Consider the following 22,399-nt stretch of genomic DNA (forward strand, 5'->3'; position numbering starts at 1 on the left):
AAGATGAAGAGGAGGAGCCCGAAAGGCCGACTGGGGCCTGCTGCCCACCAGGGCGGGAGGGTGACCAGGCCTCCTCTCCCTCGCCGGCCCGCCTCCCTCCCGCGCCTGCCCTGAGGGAGGTGCTGCTGCCGCTCGGAACGCTGGGTAGCGGCGGTCGGACGGGACGGAGCAAGGATGGCGCGGACGCTCGTGGAGCTCTTTTACGATGTGGTGTCCCCTTACTCATGGCTGGGCTTCGAGGTGAGGCGGAGGGAGGACGTTGCCAGGGCGTCCCGCAGTTGTCCGGCGGCCCGGGCTTGGCTTCTGCGGCGGCCCGGGCTTCTGCGGCGGCCCGGGGCGGCCTCTCTGAGGCGCCGGGCCCAGGCGGTCGCTCCTGCGACCTTCAGGAGGTGGCTGAAGGGCCGCTCGTACGGCCGACCGGCGGCGCCTTCCCGCCTTGTTGCAGGCAGCGCCCTGCACGCCGTTTGTTTAGGTTTTCTTTTTATCTCACCTGTGGGGGGTATTTCGGTTTCTTCCTCACGGGTTGAAAACCAGGGACACTAAGGAAGTGTGTCTCGTCCAAATGGCAGCATGGCCTGTGCGTGCTTGGGAGTTCTTGGTGAACGTTTTGCTTGAGGGATAGTTTTGATGTTTAACAAATGCAAGCGTCCACTCGTGAGCGTGACCTTTTCCCTACTTAGACTTGGATAGTTGTTGAAGGTTAAACTTTTAGAACAATGTAGCAATAGAACAAGAGGGAACGGCTTTAAACTGCAACAGGGGAGGTTCAGACTGGACATTTGGAAAAAGTTTTTAACACAAAGAGTGGTCAGGCAGTGGAATAGGCTGTCCAGGGAGGTCGTGGAGTCACCATCCCTAGGTGTGTTTAAAAGTCGTTTGGATGAGGTGTTGGGGGATGTGGTGTAGGGGAGAACTTTGTAGAATAGGGCTGAGGGTTGGACTCGATGATCCCAAGGGTCTTTTCCAACCTGAATGATTCTGTGATTTTGTAATATTTTGCTTATGTCAATAAAGATGTTCTTTGTATATGTTAAAGTCAAAGGCATCCCAAATCAGAAGTAGATAGCCTTATTTGAGCAAGGACATCCCAGAGCCATTAGACCTTGAAGAGGGTACATTGCCAACTTGGCAAGCAAACTCACGGTCCATGAATCCTTAGCTGAACTGCCCCCATTCTAATACTAAAACTCACACCTAGAGGTCAAGAAGACCCTTGTCCACGTGAACTACTATGCATGCACAGGGCAAGGGTCTTCAAGTACTGTGTCAGCAGTATCATAATTGTGTGTAAATTACTAACCAAGCATCATAGGATGGACTTGGAAAATTACTAACTGCAAGTTCTGTGTATAAATATAGCACAGAAAGTCTCCTTGGTGTGCCTGATTTGTGGGAAACTGCCAAGCACCTAGGCTTGTGCAACTCTAAAATAAATAAGCAATGTCTCTCCTGAGTGTGTGATTATTGACCTACTGCACACTAGGTGACAAATCTGCCTTTTGGACAACATAGTCATAATACAGATGTGGTCCTTTCAGTCTTTCTGAGATCAGATTTCTCGGGCAGCATCCAGAAAAGACTTTTAGAACTATTACTAGAATAGAAAATTATTTATCTGCAGTGTCTGTTTAATGCCTTAACTTACTGCCTAGCTGCATGCAGCTCTAGAGACATCTCCTCTGACTGTTACTCCATCACTATTTTTTTTTTTTCTTTTATGTTGCAGGTGCTCTGCCGGTACCAGCACATCTGGAATATTGATCTGCGCTTTCGTCCAGCTTTCCTTGGTGGCATAATGCAAGCAACTGGTAGGCAATATGGGAAGATGAGCTCTGCAGGGAAATAACTTCTTCTCTAGTAGTACACTAGTGGGCACTCTTGGTGAGCGCAGAGCCCAGCTTTAAACTTTTGGCATCAATAACAAATTAACTATAGGACTGTGGAGCTCAGTAGTGACAGAAATCAGCCACAAAGAATTTCATAGTGTTGCAACTACACAGCTGCTGTTTGTGGCACATAGAGTCTGTGCCAGAGTTCCTCAGTTCTTCGGCATTCCACAGCAAATTATTATAGGGTAATAATAATTATTATAGGATTATAATAATAATTTGATATGGAATGTTTTACTAAATGTTTTCTGTTGAGTTCAAACCAGAATTTATTTGTGGAACACTTGCAGTTTGTAATATGCAAGAATGAACCAAGTATGCCATAAAATACTACTTGTGGTTTTACTAGAACAGATTATTCAGTGAGATTTATAAATTATGAGATTAACAAGTGTCTACATTTTTTTACCTGTGCATTAATAGTTGTTTATCTTAAAAGTCATCTGTCAGAATATTAAGTCCTGCTAGGACATTTGTACCTTTGTTTAAAAATTATTCTGATAACTTCAAGGGTTGATCTGTACAAAACCAAAATAAATAATGTTTAAATCCTAGCATTATCTTTGGAAAAGCTGTGTATGCTTCAGTAAGCCAATAGGAAATTATACACTTCCTTAGGCACATGTATGCATGAGGTCTAATTTAGCCAGTTTTCTTTTGTCCAGTGTTACTATAATACAGTTGAAAATCTCAACAGAACTTTTTCCTGAAAGGTAACAAACCCCCAGCAATGCTGCCAAAGCGTGCAGAATACCTGCTGAAGGATATAAAAAGGATGGCAAAATACTACCAAGTGCCTGTAAAACTTTCAGAAAATGTCTTCCAACGTATCCTTGGTACAAGTAAGTAAGAGATTTAGCTGGTATCTTTCAACTCTAGCACTTCTGGTTCAAATTCTTGGGTAAAGGTGAAGATGAATTCCCTGTCCACAGCCTCCTCCCTTATCAGTGAGCAAATAAGTCTGCACTTTTAACCACAAAAGGAACTTCTGAAGAAACATTGTTGTGAATGATATTACCATGAAGTATATTTTGAATAAACATGAGCTTTAACTGAATCAACAGTTCGGGGACTGTTATAGAGAAGATCACACTTCTTAAATACCACTTGTGCAGAGTGTGACTGTTCCTGATCCTGTGCCTTCTTTCACCATGTTCTCTGTCTCCCCACTAATTCCAGGCACTCTTGGGGCCATGCGCTTTATCACAGCCGCTGAGATGACACAACCACAATACTTGGAACCCTTATCTAGGGAGTTCTGGATACGTTTTTGGTCACAGGTCAGCATTGTATGAAGCGAACTTCATCTTTTTCTGTCACCCTTCCTGTCCCACTTTGTTCAAATGTGGAATTTGAGCAATAGAAAGGAAATGTCTTTTAATGAAAAGTCATAGCAGGAAACTTAAGGTCACAGTGGTTCAGGAGCCATTACAAGGGAAGAACTAGCTTAATTTGCCTTCTTTTAGATATGTATGGTGAGTCCTGTGGGCTGAGTGGATCAGTAGTTCATATCAGAAAGCACTTAATACATTCCTAGATTAGGTGACTTAAAACTTTTTCTCAGGAAATGAGGATTCTCCAGTAACTAGATTTGGCTTTATTTCTATTTTCTTAGAAAACTTGCTTTCAAGTCCAAAGCTGAGCTTTTGTTCTAAAGTACTGAATTATTTATTTTATTCTTTTACCAGCATGAAGATATCAGTCAGCCGGAGAATATATTGGCTGTAAGTGTCTCCTTTTTGTTGGTACTTGCGCATTTCTGATGCAGATTCTTATTGATGGCTTGGATCAGTAATAGACATGAAGACAACATAGTCAAATGATCATTTGGAGTTCTGAAAAATTTCAGCTCGAAAAAAAGGATTTAATTTCCCTAGCAGCTCTGTAGCTCTGTTTGGAATGATTTTTTTTTTTTTTTTTTGGTCATGCTTTGAATGACACTTAGAACCAGAATCTCCCTTTTTGTTAATTCATGTGGCAAGAGACCCAGGACAGATAATTAATTATCTGTTAATACTGTTTTATTAACAGTAGTAAAAGTATGAACAGTGTCTCCAGAATGCATTTTGGTTTTGCTGCTATATGAAATCTTCAGGTGAAATGCAACACTTTGGGGAAGTTGACTTTCCTTGGAGTGATGGAGCCAGGCTTTACTGTTCAGTGCTGTATTGCCCTTTTACATGCTTAGAAATTGTACTCTTTTGGTGTATTTTTAGATTTTGTTTTTTGCAGTAAAAGCTGTAATGGCATGTAAGTTAGCATACCATGAGATCCTCTTTAAGAGCTCTCATTTCTACGTTATTTTATAAGTTCTTGGAATATGAAGAAAAGACAGGAATTGTCCATGACTAGTCTCTCCTATCCAACATCCCTATTTGAAACCTGAAACTTGCAGTCTCACTGTTTTCCCAGAGCCTAGTCCTTGTAAACCTTTGCTGAAGCTGAAGTGCATTTTGCCTTTTCAAGATGCAAGATTTGAAGGATATAATTAAACTGTGGTACATTAGCCCTTGTAGGCAGCTAAGCACCACACAGGCACTTGCTCACTTCCCCCCACTGCCCAGTGGGACAGGGGAAGAAAAAAAGAAGAACAAAAGCGGGAAAACTTGTAGGTTGATATAAGATTGCTTAATAAGCAAAGAAGTGGAAGAAGAGAGAAAAAAAACAAGTGATGCAAAGGCAATCACTCACCACCTCCCACAGGTAGACTGATGCCCAGCCAGTTCCTAAGCCAAAGGTGGCTAACCTCCCTAAACCCCCTCCTCACTTCATACTGCAGAGCATGATCTTATATGGCCTGGAATATTTCTTTGGTTAGTTGGGGTCATCTGCCTCATTGTGTCCTCTCTCAACATGTGTACCCCCAATCTATTCACTGGGGGGGGGGGGGGGGGGGGGGGGTGAGAAACAGAAGGCCTTGACACTGTGCAAACGCCATTCAACAATAATTAAAACACTGGTGTGGTATCAGCATTGTTTTGGTCACAGATTTTTAACACAGAACTGTAGGAGCTGCTGTGAAGAAAATTAACTCCATGCTAGCCAGACCCAGTACATAAATACATACATGAAGTCCTCATATAGTCTCTGAATCCATTGTTGTGTAAGTAAAGATAAAGCAAGGACATGCAGAACATCAGAGGAACGAAGTTCATACTGATAAAACCCCCTCTGTGTAATTTAGTCCCTGTTTGGTGGTCTGTTCAGCAAGGCAGAGGTAGTCCTCTCCTTGTTTGCTTGTGTCTGTCTTTAGTCACCCCTGCAGCAAGTACTAGGCTTTCCTCTCTTCTGGAAATACACCGTCTAAGGGTTGGTGAAGGGTCCCAACCCTTTCATCTGAGTCTTTATTAGGTGAATTTGTTTTACACATCAATTAGGAAGAATGTTGTTTACTTGATACAGTTTCTCAGGTTTTTTTTACTTTTTTCAGTCAGCAGTACCCTCACATAAATTACTATATAGAAGCAATGTATAGTCTTTGAACCCTGCCCCAGTGCACTTAAAATACCCCTTCTTCCCTAAAATGGTGAGGACCAGATGCTATGTCTGTGTAAATATCGCAGTCTGAACACTGTGGCTACCAAGCATACACAGCATTTCCAGTGCTACACTTGTTTATCTCCCGTTCAAGCAGAGTCAAAAAGAACTCTAATCTCCCTGATGTGGAAGTAGAGAATGCACAAGAAAATGTGGAAGCTAAATGGAAAAAGTGATTGAGAGAAAGAAAGAAAAAATCATTAACACATGCACGTGCAGGATTACTGGTCCAGGTGCAATACTGTAAGCATTTTAAAACTTTTTAAAGAAAAAAAAAGGCATGTCATTCAAGTAGATGACATGGAAGCTAACACTTTTTGTGAAATACTTTATTAAATAGGTACTTGCAACTTTGATGTTATGTGGTAAACATTGGACCTTTACCTTGCCACTAACTCATTCCTGTGTGGCAGATGCACAGAGAAGGCTAAAAGATCCAGCAATAACACTAGCAACTGGTTAACCTCTGTGAGTTACGGTCTTTTTCATGCAGTATTACTTACAGATCCTGCATGGCCACCATTGTCATAGAAACTGGTTTTGTCTTGGCAGTCTTGTACAGTAAGATTTTCTTTTACAGGACAACAAATCTTTTTTTCGCAAGTTATCTGACAATTTATTGGATCAGAGGTTAAACTTAGTGTTTTCTTTTCTTTTCTTTTTTTTTTTTTTTATGTTTAGGAACACCTGAAAAAAAAGGGCGTATTTGGGGCTTGGAAGTTTAAAATATCCCTTATCTAAGAGTTGATAAATGATGAATGGGTTGGGAATACAGCAAGTCAGTTGTGCAAGTGCTTCATGGGTATTTTGTAATTTTTTTGGTAATAAACCTTGAGTGATAATGCTGATGATGAAATTAATTAGACCATACTAGGAATTAGAATATTCTTTATTAAGAGTACTCTTAATGATATAATCTTTTGTCAGGTTGCCAGACAGGCTGGGCTATCATCAGAGCTCACCCAGAAGCTACTAGAAATGATTTCATCCCCTGCAGTGAAGAACCGACTAAAAGAGACAACAGAGGAGGCAATAAAATACGGGGTGAGATGCTTCCAATGCTATTTGGTATCACAGCAGTGCATTCCTTCCCTGTGAACAATAATGGGAAGCAAGGAACAATGAAGGTGATGATTAGAAAGCACTGTATAGACCACTGTCTTACGTGGTCTTTGCTTTTGAACATGTAAAAGCTGTACCACTGTTGCTGCTAGTTTTATCTCATTATCATCTGGGAAGCCAAGGTTGACCCATTCAGCTCATTCCAGCTGGACAGCTACAGGACCAGTGCTAAGAGATACCATTTATTGCTACTTGACATAAAACTCTGGATTTATCGGGTTCGGTTTTTTGCTCCTTCAAAATGGCCAGAGAGGCTCTGGAGAGTCCCTTGCTGTTCTGATGGCTCCATGAAACTCATCTTTAAGAATGAAGAAGGTGAAAAGAAGGGAATGAAAAAAAATCTTAAGTTACTGCTTTTTATTCCTGAAGCTTGATCATCTGGCTGCAAAAATTTATCTCATTGTAACATTCTCTTTCATCTCCGTGGTCTCAATAGGCATTTGGGATGCCTGCTGTTGTGGCACATTTTAAGGGGGAACCTCATCTCTTTTTTGGCTCTGATCGTTTAGAGCTGCTAGGCAGCTTTATAGGTGAGTATATCTAATAACATCACTTTTGGTTTCATGCTTTCACCCTCTTTTAATGAAATGTCATTCAGTTAAATAAAACACTCAAGGTCTTTCAAATATTAAACATGTTGGGGATCCTTCTCATGGGATGGAACTGCTAACTGGACTGTATCTCAGTACAGTTAGTGACCAAAGATGTAGTCCTTTTCCAAACAAGAAGTAACTTGAGTTCTCCCTCCTCTCTCGGTATGTTCCAGGGCTTTGTGCTCCATATCCCGTTCTCAACTTACTGCTGAAACTCTTCCGTTTTCAAAATGTCCATATTTAACCTTTTGGTACTGGGCATTAGGTCTTGACTAAGATTAAGACTATGGCTGATACTGTTTTTGTAGTTTTAACATTTTCATTTTACATCTATTCTTTCTTAATAAAAATCACATTATCATAGCTCCCCAATCCATAACTTGGAATTACCTAACTACACAACTTTTTAACAGATATTCACATACTGACCATCCTTTTAATTTTCCTATTAATAGAATACAAACTTTAAATTTGTAAAGAGAATTGGAATAGGTTGTGATAACTAATAAAACTCAGTCACTTTTACATGAGTTAGAGGGCATTTGACTATTGATCTCAAGATCTGGCACTCAAGCAAGTTTGTCACTAGAAAGTTATGCACGTAATTAGATCTGATGCGTTTGCTGAAAAATGTCAGCAGAAAATCTTAATTAGTGTAAATTAAAATTAATTTAGACTTAAATAGAAGGGGTTTTATTTGAGGTTTCTGATTGGGTTTCTGATTCTATAAAAGTATTCTTGATGAAAATGAGAGTGAGGAAGATGAATACCCAACATCCACTACCATAGTCATTAATTAATTCCAATTAGGAAATTGAAATGTTATGGCCTGGTTTCTAGTCCCAACTTCCAACAGATTGTCCTTTTTGTTTCTCTGACTCCACAGCCTTCCACCCCTTTTCTTTTCCTTACCCCCAGCCCCTCAGAAAAGGAGTCCTAAAAAGAACTGGCTTCACCTTGATGTGGAATGTCCCAGACCTGCAAAATCCCTCATCTGCAACAGAGGAAAATAATTCTGTAGAGCTTCGTTTGTGACTAGACAGTGAAAGATTTATGGAGCTGGCCGAAGCATGCCAAACAAGATATAAATCTGTATTCCATCAGCAGTATTTACCCTTCAAAAGAAGAGTAGGAACAGTCATCCTGTCTGCAGAAATACGATTGGCCAATCGCTTATATGTATTACATTTTAACTTTTGTGCTGGTTTGTCTTGCAGGTGAAAAATGGCTGGGTCCAGTTCCATCAGTTCCAAGCCCCAAGATGTGAAAAGTCCTGGGGAAATATATAAAAGTTAAAATATATATGTACATGGACAATCTTCAGTGATTATCTGAATGTATCCAATTTTATGGCTTTCTCACCCTCAACAGCTGATTTTACAGCTCAGTCTCATCTCTAATTACAACGAATTTCAAGGCTTGCCAGTAGTACCAGTCTGGTGAGGTCTTTACCAATACCAGTGTGCTTCTTTTCTTTCAACTGATTAATGATTAACATTAAACATTAAATATTTAACTTCTTGAAGATTAATCATTGTTCTTCTCTGATTAGTTCTCTTCCCCTAAAAGCATGAGGATTAAGTTGTTACAGGACTCTTATCTCTGGATTTCTCATATCTTCCTGCTTGTCCTTTAGAAACACATACACATACAGCCTAAGAGAAGCTGGCCACATTCTCCTTTTATTTTAAGTCTAAGGTACAACATAGACACTAGAAGCACAGGCCAAGGCATTCAGGTTTCCTTTTACTCTGCAGCATGGCAAGTGGAGGGGACACAAGAGAGAAGAGTGGAAGAGAGAGGGACAATTCAAGCCCAAAGAAACATAGGGAAACAGTTATTTCAGAAGGAACTGTCCCCTTCCTAGACAGTACTTAATACACTTCATTCTGCAGTGACTGACATTTGAGGAGGACACCACACACATGCATTCTCAAGCACCAACCCCAGGCCTTGCAGGGGTTCTTAACGCCAGTTTTACAGTAATGTCCGTGGAGGACAGTGGTGAACGCCACGTAAGTTTAGCTGGTAACTAAACCAGACTGTTCTGCTTCCTCAAGGGTGGCCTAATTGCTGCCTATGCAAAGGTGATTTGCATATGGTTATGAGGGACTTCCCATCATATAGTCTGCAGAGAGAAAGACATGCAAACAATAAAATTCATGAATTTCACACTGAAATAGTTTGAACTTGGTCCTGTATTTGCTGAATTGGAATAATGCACTTGAATTAATTTGATTCGTAGGAGACATGATATCTTGATGTCTGATGCATCACTGAAGGAAGCAGAAGAACTAGCAGCTAGAATTCCATTTTTTGTCTCTTTCTGAACTTTGAGGTAAAGTATATTCATGCTTGTTCACTTGAACAGCAAATCCTGGAACAAATCATCAGAAAAAAAATTCTATGCGTTCTTACAGCTGCAAGTGGTGTGGGAGTATCATTTGTTCCACCTTCCACCATTTTTCCTTCTTGTACCTTTCAGCTCTTCAGGAAATACCCTATATTTTGAGAACTCCTTCCTCCTGTCCACCAGTGCACCCATTAGTCTTTGGGCAAATCCGGCCTGGAATTCAAGGAAATCTTTGTGAGATACAAGTTATGTTGATTTAGGAGTTAGAATGACAGTGAAGTTATTGTGTATATGGATGCTATAGGTTTCTTTGAGTCCCTCGAAGCCATGAAAATTCTTTTACTACTTCCCCCCCTCCCTGAAATTTGCTAGTCTCCAGTCTGTGCTGTCAAACTGATTCTGAGGTTGTGATAAAAATGGAATGACTGAAACATCACCCCAGTGACCTGGAGCCAATGCCATAGGCAGTCCTGCCTCAGAAATAGGTAAAATTCACTTTGTGGAGGTAATGAACTCTAGTGGGAAGGTGGTGCAGTTATTTCCTCTTGAAATAATATCATGGTGAAAGCCAGGGCCTCATGAAACTTCATCCTTTGAACCAGCTTGACTGGAAAATACCCCAGCCTTTGTGACAAAATGTTGATTTGGCAGATGGACTAAATGAGATGGATCTTATAGACTGCTATGTATTTCCCAAAATGAGCTAAAGGCCCTTAGATCTACTTGAAATCAGTGGAAATTAAATGCTCGAAGCCTTAGGTACTAAAATAGTACTTAAATACTACTGAGAGAAGGAAAATCCAAACTCTGGATTTTCCTTGCATTGCTTATTGCCTGTGGTAACCACTAGTAAGTGGTTACAGCCTTTGCACTGTTATTGGTGAGTATGCATATTGTCACAATTCTGGCTGCATACCTACTTGGAGCAAAATTTGCCTGTTTGGGAGCAGAGCTTTGAGGAAGTACAGCCTCTTCTTTAGGCAACCTTACTCCAGTGTTAGAAACCTGATCATGAGCACGAGCTCTTGGTGGATGCTCTGGTGATTACCGCAGTAAACACTGGCAGCTACACTGTCATTCTTGGTACTAGTCAGTGGCATAGCACGAGTTGAAGTAGTCTCAGTGCTGAGTACCAGCTGCTTTTACCTGGCTTGCCTTTCTGATGTGCTATGTGTCAGTCTGCTGCAACACCAGTGGCCACCACTGCATGGAGTTGGAGCTGTTTGTCTAACTGCTCTGAATGCCACGAGGCAGTTAAAAGCTGAGCATTAAAAAAAACCACTGACGATCTAAATATTTGTGTCTTTTGACCAGGCACGGCCAGATGCTAAGCAGTCATAAGAACTGCCAGCTATTTAGGAGTAGCTGGCAGAATTTCCTTCCATAAAGATAATACCTCTTCTATTTAGTGTATACCAAACCTGAGAGCCTCATATCTGCATCACTTGCAAGGTACTATGCTTAGCTGTCAAGCCAGAGAAGACGCTGGGCAAGGAAAGAGACCCTGCACCAAAAAAAAGACTCAGTGATGCAGGCAAAACTGGACTATAAACTTTAGGGAACAAACTTAGAGTGGCGTTCCCCTTTGCTCTATTATTGACTTCACCAGGAGATTGAGTCTCACTTCCCATGTCTGGAAAAGCTGTGAAACTGGTGAGATGTGGGTCCCACCAATGCTAGGCTGAAAGCAAACAAGTAAGCATAGAGATAGGCACAAAGTCACAAAATAAGCAAAAGAAAGTGGTTCAGTAGAATAAAGAAACCATAGGAAGCAAAGGATAGGTGCAGAGAAAGCTAAGTTGCATCTGAGCAAAAGAAACCAAGCAAAGAAATAGAAGAGAATAAAACAGCATTATTAGGGTGGAGAGAGGTGTCTCAACAGGAATTGCTGTTCCCCGAGGGGGAGCAGGTAACCAAGAAAGGCAGGGCCAAGGTTGATTAAATAGCCCAGAGTGTGCCAGCCATGAAAGATCATCTGGGGAAAAAGGTGTAGGATTAACCCTATTTACTGTGAAGCCACACAGTACTTGCTGCCCTCTTTCAGTGAGGCTAAGGATGGCCCACGGGCCTGCAGCACCTCTCCATGTCTGTTACCTGTGCTCCTCACCAGGTGTGCACTGAGACAGTCCTCCAGCGATGACCTCACACGCAGCACAAAATGGAGGCCTGCAGAACAAGGTAGTGCTTTAACCTTCCCCTGCAATCACCTTCTTATTGTCCTTTCAACACTCAGAAAGCAAAGCCTCCTAAATTCTCTTTTTTTCCTCCCATCCTTATCTCTGTGTAAGTGAAAAAGAAATGTTTTATTAAAGCACTTACTGGATTATGGCGCTGAGCATCTGCTTTGCTGTGTTTTCCTTTCCCAGTGGAGCCAGCAACACTGCTGGAAGGAAGCAACCTGCTTCCTAGAAGGGAACCAAGCACAGAACAGTAAAGAAATAATCAAGAGAGTATCCCAGGAGCTGCACACATAGCTGGTTTTACCACAAACTTTTCACAGATGTGTGGCTCATCCACAGGTAAGAGTGAAAGGATGTATCTACACCCAACTGGACTAATGTTAACCTTGACCTACTTATTCAGCTTGAAACACAAGGACAGTGACTACCTGGCTTTCACTCAAAAAAATCATTGGGCACTGGTTCCAGACTGTGTTTCAGTGCCACAGCTGTTACAGCTTCTTTAGGCAAGAAGCTATAGCTGGATCTACAGCTATCTAATGAGTAATGAAGGCATTTTCCAACTTTCCCAAATGTTTCCATCAGTCCCATTTTCAATGTCTGTATCAGTCTACTGTTATACACAAAAAATAGTTTAAAATAATACAGGTTCCGGTAGATAACAGTGTCATGCAGTCAAGCTAAGAAATGCCATTGCTGAATGTGCAACCTGAATGCCTTATCCTTCAGAATACACTTTGTGAAGCAGAGTCTGATCTTATGTTCTCACAGCATTTCTCTTCTTTGTCCTCCCTCTGTCCACTGTCTTAAGATTCCCACATCTGACTTCAGGGTTTAAGGAATTTGCCTGTCATCACATATCAACACCATGGCAACACCATGGCAGAAATACTTAGCAAAATTCACAAACTTAAGACATCCTCTTGCTTTCTGTAATCATCTTATATTCACCATACACATTTTACAAGAAATGAGTATGATGTCTTTAATGTAACAGCCCTCTTTATTACACCATTGTGATTTACTCTTAGTTGACCCTCCATCCTATGCACTAAGGATGGTTTGAAAGTATTAAATATTTTAATTTCATAAATAGTATTGTTTCTGGGAGTTTATGTATAGCTGTATTGCTATACATAATACAGTATGTTATATGTATAGCAAAAAATGTTAGATAATACAGTAAATCTGTGTTACAACTTTTAAAATGGAAAGAGTTTGAATTAGAGAGTTGGTGTCAGTGTGGAATGTGCTAAGGGGGCAGGAAGTGCAGATGAATTACATTGATGGCATACCTATCCACCATTCAATCAGGAAAGCTAAGCAAGCTGTAATAGTCAGCTCATGAGGGACCGCTGAAATAAGATGGTAAGCCAAGATGTTCTTCACAGGAAGATTTTTTTCTTTTTGAACATGATCATACCAATATTTTCTAGGGAATAAATGAGATGCAACTGTGTTTCAGCAGTTTTTCAAAGGTATTCATGATGTAATTTAAAGCTCTGAGGTTTAAAAACAATACTGGTAAATCACTGCCATTTGTTGCTGAAGTGTGGCTTTAAACAACATGAATTTGTAGGTCCAGGGTTCTTCTCCATTTTGTATATATCCCAGCTCCAGTACTTTGAAATTTAAATATGATGTATGTTTGTAGGTCACGACTAACAGACTAACTGAATAAAAACACACCTAAAACAACTATGCATATTAACTAATCTAGAAGTGTCTTCAAGCAAGTGTTAAAGAGGGTTACAGCTTAATTTATATCCTGACCTTGAGGCTAGGGGGCAGTCACCTCTGCTTCATATGATATGCACTGGCATATAAGACAGTTGGTGCTTTAAAGCCAACTCAGAAATCACCCATATTTTTTTTCCCTAAAATGTTAAGCACGACAAATTCCTCTTAATCCTGTCTTTTTCTAGCTCAAGAACTGTCAGAATTTCTGGAAAATAAAATTTCAAGAATTTTGTGGATGTGGTGTGGATGGTGACATCATCAAGCTTGCTTACTGCAGTCAACAACGGCAGTCAAGACTGCATCTCAATGATTCTGTGATTCTACAGTCTCCTAATTAGATGAGTGTGTTTCAACCAGTCAGAAAAGTATCCACTACGTTTATCCCTTTCAACCATGGCTCTCCTAGCATTAATCAGAAGTCTGTATACAAACCTGCATGTTTATTTGTGTACCTTCTTTTTTTTTTTTTTTTAATTTCTGTACTGAAGATACAAGAGTGGATATGGTACAGCAAAAAAATCACCCCTCCTGCAGGATGCCACTGCCTTACCATACTAAGGTACTGAGAAACCACATTTAAAGTTTTGCAGTGTCAGTATCAGATCACTGCCATTGGCAACAGAGTGTATAAAACCTAAAAATTATGTTGAACTTTACATCACATTCTCTGTAATGACTATTCTCAGTGATGCATGTTAATGATGTATATACCTGTGGGACAGTAAGGAGTCAGCAGATAGGGAAACTGAGAATAGCAGCAGAGGCCACTGGAAAGCAGCCCTGCTTGCTTCCAGTATCTGTAACAAAAGGGGAACAGCTAAGCACTCTGCTGCTTGAGAGTAAATAGAGTCAGAAGCTTTTCCCCAAGGTGGCAAGCTGAGAGCTCAGAGTGAGCTGGGCCTGTACTATCATCCTAGCACTTGCACTTGGACATGAACTTTTATAGCTCAGCTACAGCTCGAGGATCCAGTAGGATTTTCTGGCAAGGGAAAGAATGCAGGAAGGAAAATGGTCCATGAGTAGAGGGGTAAAAGGAGAGAGAACACAAGCAATGTAATAAAAGTTTGTAGTGGATCCCTTCCACTGGACTTTACATGATGCAGGTAGATGGGAGTGGTAAGTGGATTTGTAGAAAGATCACACTTGGATTAAACTATGGGCCACAGCAGGGGAGGTATACACCACTGTTATAAACAGCACTGCATTATGTCTCTGCCTGGGAGCGCTCTCAGAGAAATTGAGGGCAAGGGGAACTGCACTTACCCACAAGATCAAAAGGAACATGAAAACTTTTACTTGATGGCCACAGAATTTCTGACAGTCAAGCAAAACAAACTAGTTTGCATTTACACTAATTTTCTGCTCCCATTAAGATTTCTCATCACAAGTAAACACAAGCCTTTTGTTCACTTTTGACAGGGAGCCATCTTTCACACCTCCCTGGTCTCAGTGCAGTGCCACAAAGGCAACAGGAGTGAATACAACTCAAAGATTTGTGAGGGGAGCTGTGACCTGCTCAGGATACCACCAAACATGTGGAAATGGTAGTCTGGATAATGCCATGGTGATACTGTGAAAACCCTCACACCACCAGGCACAAAACAGCCTTTATGGTGTCATTTCCAGATCCCTCTAAAAAGACAATTTCATAGTCGTGGGCTGTCCTGGTTCAGCTAGGATAGGTTTAAGTTTCCCCAGCAGAGAGGGGGAAGGGATCTCCAGGCGGGTTATTCATACCATGCTGACGTCAGGTCCGGGCACTGGAGTGCAGGAACTTTCTTTCCTTTGTAGCTTTGGCTTATGGGGAGCACGGCGCTTGTTCCATAACCATTGCGGTATTTCTCTGTATATCTTTTGTCTTGCTTACTGTTATTGCTGCTTATTGTTGTTATCATTGCTACTGTTGTTGTTCAAGTTGTTGTTTATCACACTGTTGTATTAAATTTCTTCTTATTTTAACCCAGGGTTTGTGCCTCACTTCCAGCCTGACCAGCTGAGGGTGGGGGAGGGGCAACGGCAACGTGGTCTCCGGTCCTGGCAGGGCCTAAACCACCACATGGGCCTCCTGGTCTTATAGTATTTATTTATCACTCTTGCTCTGAGCTAATGACACTCTCTAGTCTTCAACACACAGATCCACAGAAGTTCATTCCCAGCTTCTGCCTCTTAATAGCAGCTCATTAGCTGTCTTCTGTGGCTAAAGTTCCTGACATGATGCTTTTTCACATCACCACATTTAACACCTTCATGTCTCTCCCTCAGGACAGGCAGGCTCTGTATATAGCATCCCACTTCCTAATTACAGCATACCACATGGCTCTTCTTTCTCTCCACTTGTTTTTCCCATTCTTCCAGAGTTTCAATACCAGTCCCTTGAGTTCTCTTATGCCTCTATGTGTATAAGCACTCATGCTGGGAGTTGTTCTGCAGAAGTGGAAAAATCTTAGAGAACATCTCAGAGGTCTCTGCAGAACATCTCACCGTATCACATCTTCCTTGCTGTTGCTAAGATATGGACAGTACCTGATGTCCACTTTTGATATCTCAGACAGGACTGCTGCAGAGGTTGAGAGACCTATAGAGTCTTCAAGTAAACTGGCTTCACTTTCTGACCCTTGTAATCTTTTGCAACAGTCCCTTTGCACACAATACCTATAAAGATTTCACTGTTCCTTCCAACCAACTCTCTTCCTTGCCATTCACATAATCTCTAGTATCTCTTACCATCTCCACCTGCTTCTATTCCAGAATCTTTTAGCAACAAATGTTAAGTTTTGCCTTCCACAGTTCCTAATGACTTCCAAATCTCAAAAGCTTAGTGTTTTCAACCATACTTTCCCAAAAACTTACACAGTCCGTTCAGCCTCATTCTCAGCAACAGACTTAAACTGATTCACATTTTCTATAATTTTAGCTTTGGACTAAAGAAATGCTTCAAATCCAAACCAGTTCATTTTAACAAAGACAGCTGCAAACAGGGTCTGAGATCAGGGCAACTGATACATCCTCAACAACAGATACTGCCGTAATTCTGCCTGCTATGGGACCAAAGAGAACTTCTAATAACTATAATCATCTCTGCACTGTGAATAGATCTGAACTGACTTTAATTAACTACCTCAACATTCATCAATTACTACACTAAGAGCCCAGAGTTGGCTGTCAAAAATCTCAGTGCGGGGTATCTACCTTCTCAGGAGCACACTGCTGTGTTCAGGAAGCACTGTTTCTCTAGTTCCCATATCCAAACTATCTAGTTTGTAAAGAGGTACGGGCACTGCATTCAGAAAAACAATCACTGAGATACATGCTCTCCATAGAAACAAAAACCACATTAATTACTTGCAATCTACTGTAACTCCTTCTGCAGTGTGTACGGAACTATTTCACACTACTGAAACACACTTCCCCTCCCATTCTCTCCCCATAGCATAAAGTCTGCATGCTAGCTTCTCTCCCCATTTCTCTGAGCTCATCATTTACCCATGCTTCTCAAATATTAAGTACAGCATACAAAGATTTTGCTAAACAAATGTGGCCCAACCTCTCATATTGTTCTAGAAGCATAAGTAGATGATTTTTTCTTTCTTTTTTTTCTTTCTCTTTTACCTGGTGAGCTGGAAGTACTGGGTGTGCAGTCACTCTCATCCAGCCACATACTCTGAATCACTGAATCCTGTTTTGGAGTGCCCTCAAGAGAGCACATCAGCTCCTGGAGAGGGCAAAGAAGACATGTTTTAATAAGGCACTTGGTAAAATCAGGGAAGGTAGCCTGTTTGTTAGAGATCATACACCCACCCTGTCATTCTCCTCTTCCTCAGATGTTTCATTTTCCCTCAAAACACTACAACAACTGCTTACATTGGATGAAGAATGTGAGAATGGCTGCATCACACAGTATCCTGAAGTCTGACTCCTGAGCAGTCTGTGAAATGCAAGCATTCAACATCATCATGCTTATTGTTACACACAGGCTTGCACTTCTTGTGACATAGTGTTATTATATAGCAGTCAGAAACAGTAAGAATAAGTTACAAATAGTTTTTCTACCTAGGAACAGAATTCAGGGGAACTGGCTTGCTTTCCTTAATTTCTGGTTGCTACTTCATTTAGTAGAAACACCATTTCTTGTTTCCATTCTGGATGAAAGGATAAGACTAACTGAATTTTAAGTCACAAACCCAAGTGTCTTAAAGCAGAGCGAGTCAAACCACGTGTATTTAAGCAGTGTTTACTCTAGTCATTCATTGAAATCAACAGATGCCTTCATTTTAGAGATCAGAGATTTCAGGAGCCTATGTACATGATAAGCTGTTAAACTGAGTATAGAGGGAAAGCACTACCCCACTGAGGCCACCCATTCCCACAGCCACTCTCATCCTATCATGTTTGGTCTTAGGTGGAATTCCAAACAGTAAAAATGTGCTTTTATAATCCCCTTGTAATGTCATAGAGTTTATAAACTGTTACTGCTGTGTTTCTGGATAGCTGTAACAGGAGAAGTCAGGAAAACATATAGACATGAACCCATATTATGGAGTGGTTAACTAAGAAAGTTTAAGGAAGCAATGGGAAGGTAGAAACAAATTACCGAGACCTGCATTATTGTAGAATGTCTCAGTGCCAAACTATTTAGGATCAAGTGACAAGCTCTTGCACAGACAGATCAGAACCCCCCTCCTCCCGCTTACAGCATAGGAACCTAGGTCAGGATGCTCATCCTAGTGATTTTCCATGTGCCCAGTTGCCAGCAGACTGGCTCCTGTAGGTCCATCCCTTTAGACCTTTAGCTCCTACAGGGTCATTATAAAGGGAACATTCAAAGCAACCTGTATGGCATCACTTGTCAACCACTTTCTCAAATGTCACAGACAGCGAGGTAGCCTGCTGCATGTTTCATAAATGTCAAGAAAGTCCCTTAAGGTCACCTTCTCCCAGCAGAGAATCTGGGATCCACTGCTTGCAGTCTTCTAGTAGAAAAAGCAGTCCATGAAGCTGACACTTACAAGGTGGAAGGTGCACTGTGCATGTAAGCCTAACAATTTATGGTGAAATACTCACTGCCTGCACAAGAGACCAGCTAATAAGAAAAAGAGATGAAGTCCTTAAAAATGTTAAGAAACCCCAAAAAGCTAAGAGAGGCAAGAAAGATTAGACACCTTTAACATACTAAATATATTTATTCCTTCAGAAACACTGCAAAACGTGGCCAGTCTTGACCTACAAGCAGTAACGAAACCTAAAGTCCCAGGCACATTATATGCCAGCATGCAATAGGGAGAACAGTAAAGATAGGGCCAATACAGGCCAAAGATATTTCCTCAGGTGATTAGGAAATATATTTTGGAGGAAATGAAGGCCAACATGCTTCTCCCTTGGCAGAGCAAATCAATTACTTAGTGAGCTGGGGACCTAGATTTCCACAAATATCTCCTTCTCAGCATCCTTCCTCAGCAAGTTTCTCCATCCTCATTATCTGCACTGCACTTCCTGAACTATGTCATCCAAAGGCACTAGAGACAGAGGTGGAAACATGTTCTTCTGCTCTTGCCTTTTGCAGGCCAAGCTGTTCTCGCTCATCTGAGGGGAGGGGAAGAGAAGAGGAAGCACTCAGGGTGGGTCCCTTTCCCCATCATTAGTAGAGGTTGCTTCAGTGTCTGCTGATCAGGAAATGAGAAGGGCACCGAGCCAAAATGCTCCAATAGGAGTTATCTGTCCATCTCCCTTTCCCAGGATTCCTGCTCCAGGAACTGCCAGTGGAGCGTTACTTCGTGCCACTTGGTCTCTCCACAGTCCTTGAGGTCCTCTAAGTAAGTTCATGTTCCTCTTAACCAGGACTTTCATTTCACCCCAAAAGTCTTGCCAGTATCTTCAGTGAGGCAACCAATGACTGAGTAGCATCCAATCCACTCCTGTTTGGCTTGATGTCCCCACTCAGATGTGTCTGAGGAGGGAAAACACACACAAAAAACCCATGTACTACTTCTAGGATATGGACATACACAGTACAGTGCTTGATTTTTCAGATGCAACCCAGAAAGCCATCTGATCCTGAGGAGTTTTGCTACTTGGTTACTTAGGCTGGGTTCATTCTTTTGAGTCTGTCCCTTGGGAAGAAGGATTATTTGGAAAGCTACCTGGACAGTAGAGCAAAAAAACTAAGGACAATTGTCCCTGCGTGTGGGAGAGAAGACACTGTTAGCCCAAGTGAACAATGTCGATTCAGGGATTGCAGGCTGATCACTGCAGAAGGGTGTGCTGGAAATCAGCACACAAGGACAGAAAGTAGTGCTGGTTTATCTCTACTATTAAAGAATTAATCTATTATTTATGTGTTCCCTTTGCATTTATTTCCAGGTTGGTTTTAGTAGAACGCAGATGAGGAGTCTGCTCATTCAAATCTGCAATCTGAAATGATTACTTAAGACCAGCAGCAACACACTGGACATTTTTGGTGATAGAGAAATTTCCTGTTATGCTACTCCCTAGAGAGAACCAAGAGTGGACTGATGACATTTTTAATACGGGCTGCGGAAATTACTCTAGACGCTGCTAGAACTCTTTCTGCATTAGAAATATGCTTACATCATGATCCTGATTTGCAGTTCCACAATTAATGAACAATAAATAGACAATTTCAGTAGAACTTCAGTAGAACTGTCTCTGAGACAGACCGTTAGAATTATACTCTTAGCCTGTTCCTGCAATAGTGTGCTAATACTGTCTTGGTGAAAATGGTGTGCTTTACATGATGAAGTTGCATGTCCTTGATTCCCTGTCCCAGATACGATGCTGAAAGTATGACTGCATGTGGGCTGGTCCTTAACTCTGAAATCTCCACTCTAACTCTGCCTAATCACCAACTGTGCAAAACACTATGCTACATCCCACCTTACAAACAAACTGTCCAGGAATGGGCTGAACCACAACAACTGTGAGAAGACTTTTTCTGGTGATTTTCCAGTATGGATTCAAACCCACTTGTACAAAGATGCATGGAGAGAATTGTGGGGACAGAAGTAGATAGACTGACAAATCATATAGATCATGCCTCATGTGCATAACAATATTCTGCAATATCACTGTTAGTGAAATCCCATTCTATGTTTGCTCTCTGAAAGCATGTGATACCAATCTGAAACAGCCATTGCAGCTGTCTCACCTCCTCAGCTGACAAATGGAGAATGGGGGTTGGGAAGTATGGGAAGCCCACAATCAAATGTGGAAATCAGAAACAGATGTCAAGAAAGCTTCATGATTTTTTTTTTTTTCCAAGACATGCACACATACTACAGTAGGGTAACCAGGACTAACCGAGCTGTGAGATTTTTTCTTACTAGACAGAATTCTTGCTGATTATGCAAGGTTACTTCATCTACCCAACCAGAGCAAAAGTCCCTCACACATGTCTAGCCAGGAACTTCTTTTTCACTAACAAGGTCCCAGGCAGGACAAAGAAGGGGAGGTGGAACAACGCGGTAATGCTAGAAGATGGGGTTTGCTGGCCAACCAGCAGTTCCATGCCCTGCATTCTCTCTTGTCCTTGGCTGCCAGAGCTAGCATCTTAAATGGTCTGTATCTCCTAGCTGTGCTCCCATCCTCCTTCCCACCAACATTTTGGACACCCACCCAACCCAAAAACTAGTATCACAAAAACATACTTACCAGAACTTTTCCCCTTGGCTGTGACAAAATTCTGGACAGTCCTAGAGCATACAGTTGGGTAGCTGAACCAGATAGTCACCAGCCTGTAATTCTTAGGGAGCATTAGTCTAGTTGGAAGGAAGGCCCTTCCTTGTCAGACTTGGCACCTGGAGCAACTACAACCATAGAGGCCTGGTTCTAGAGCACCTCCTGAAATTTTCTTAGAGCAGCCCCAGTCCTGAGCAAGGACATGCTCTACTACAAAGTACTCAGCTCCCTTTTTGCCACAGGTCTCATCCAAGTTCTCATGCAAAAAAATGACGTGTGGCAAGCTGTTCCAGAAAGTCAGCTGCAGTCTTGGATTTAGACACAGGCTGCTCTGGAGTCTTGGAAATGTAAACATGGTTTCTGTGATGTCCTGAAGTATCCTAAATAGGATCATATCCCACCATAATACAGCTTAGCAAAGCTGCACTAGCAGGAAAGTGTATTTTTCCATTTTTTGACTACCAGAAACTGAAGAACTATTTTGCAGACTACCGCATGAAGTGTTTTGCAGGAGAACACTGGGTGTGATATGGTGTGCTTTAGCAAAGAAACGTAAGTGCAACACATGAGACTTTGCTGTAACACTTTGGGAGGACTGAAGACGGGGTAGTTGATGCTGGCTGAGAGCAGCAGCATGAATCCTGCTTAAAGAGGCAGAACTTGAGTACAACCCAGCATCCCAACATACCCTTGTCCAAGCTTCTCCATGAAGCTCCAAAATCACTCCAGAGAAAACTACAGAGGAAACATACACATGAGTAAGCATGGATAATTGGACAGCTAGGGCTTTGTGTATCCTGTTGGATGCAAGCTAACATTACAGTAAAACCACCTCTAAGTGGTCCAATCTTTCTTCACTGGCCGTTTAAGAAAGCAGAGTTCCTCACTTACATGCTCTGCATTACTGTGCCATAGCCAGAAATCTAACTTTTAAGATGCTGCAATGCCTGATGTGAACAATCTCAGTAAGGACTTCAACAGAGCAATGCACGCACTACCCTTAAGCCGATACCAGACACAGCGAGCATCTTTCAAATATTAAATTTATTTTCAACTCACTTGCTCTTCCTGCTGGGGAACTCTGGAGAGCTGGGACTGAATGATCCATCAGACTTCAGGTCAAAGAAAGTTCCTGGACTGTCCAGCACTTTCTGTATTCTCTCTGCAGTGTCTCTGCAGGGACAAAAAAGAAACCAGCTACACCCCAATGCCAGAGTGAATCACTATCTATTCTTACACTTCCTCACAAGCCATAATATAAAGCTGGATCTCTCATGTACATGTGAAAGTGAA

The 22,399-nt window shown here is 41.6% G+C and overlaps 2 protein-coding genes across 19 annotated transcripts in view; one reads left to right on the forward strand and one right to left on the reverse strand.

Moving 5' to 3' along the window:
- The first annotated feature begins 120 nt into the window (after positions 1-120).
- GSTK1 (glutathione S-transferase kappa 1) lies at positions 121-8,672 on the forward strand. 4 transcript variants are annotated; one of them, XM_074895506.1, is made up of 8 exons: positions 121-240; positions 1,727-1,808; positions 2,603-2,731; positions 3,069-3,169; positions 3,578-3,613; positions 6,354-6,470; positions 6,985-7,078; positions 8,028-8,672. In XM_074895506.1, the coding sequence occupies exons 1-8, from the start codon at positions 175-177 to the stop codon at positions 8,174-8,176; spliced, it is 774 nt and encodes a 257-aa protein (XP_074751607.1). In that variant the 5' UTR covers positions 121-174; the 3' UTR covers positions 8,177-8,672. The 4 variants fall into 4 exon arrangements, with proteins under 4 accessions (XP_074751607.1, XP_074751617.1, XP_074751626.1 ...); XM_074895516.1 differs by having other exon boundaries at positions 8,060-8,672; XM_074895525.1 differs by having other exon boundaries at positions 8,359-8,672.
- Positions 8,673-8,783: 111 nt separating this feature from the next.
- Positions 8,784-22,399, reverse strand: part of LOC141955760 (rap1 GTPase-activating protein 1-like) — a 50,909-nt gene continuing 37,293 nt past the window's right edge. For 9 of the 15 annotated variants that reach the window (XM_074895408.1, XM_074895446.1, XM_074895427.1 and 6 more), the window contains 6 exons: positions 22,166-22,279; positions 17,213-17,339; positions 17,024-17,126; positions 11,814-11,899; positions 11,589-11,660; positions 8,784-9,707 (listed from right to left, as the gene is read on the reverse strand). In XM_074895408.1, coding sequence (XP_074751509.1) covers positions 11,637-11,660; positions 11,814-11,899; positions 17,024-17,126; positions 17,213-17,339; positions 22,166-22,279 — 454 coding nt within the window. In that variant the 3' untranslated portion in view covers positions 8,784-9,707; positions 11,589-11,636. The other 6 variants (XM_074895398.1, XM_074895371.1, XR_012632785.1 and 3 more) reach the window with 6 other exon arrangements.

Source organism: Athene noctua, chromosome 1 (assembly GCF_965140245.1).
Source record: "Athene noctua chromosome 1, bAthNoc1.hap1.1, whole genome shotgun sequence".
Lineage (NCBI taxonomy): Eukaryota > Metazoa > Chordata > Aves > Strigiformes > Strigidae > Athene > Athene noctua.

Bases quoted from the DNA above. Each gene is read 5' to 3' on its own strand.
- GSTK1 (XM_074895506.1), top strand. From the start codon at position 175: ATGGCGCGGACGCTCGTGGAGCTCTTTTACGATGTGGTGTCCCCTTAC. The intron at 3,170-3,577 runs GTCAGCATTGTA...TTCTTTTACCAG, and splicing joins GGATACGTTTTTGGTCACAG to CATGAAGATATCAGTCAGCC. The intron at 3,614-6,353 runs GTAAGTGTCTCC...ATCTTTTGTCAG, and splicing joins AGCCGGAGAATATATTGGCT to GTTGCCAGACAGGCTGGGCT.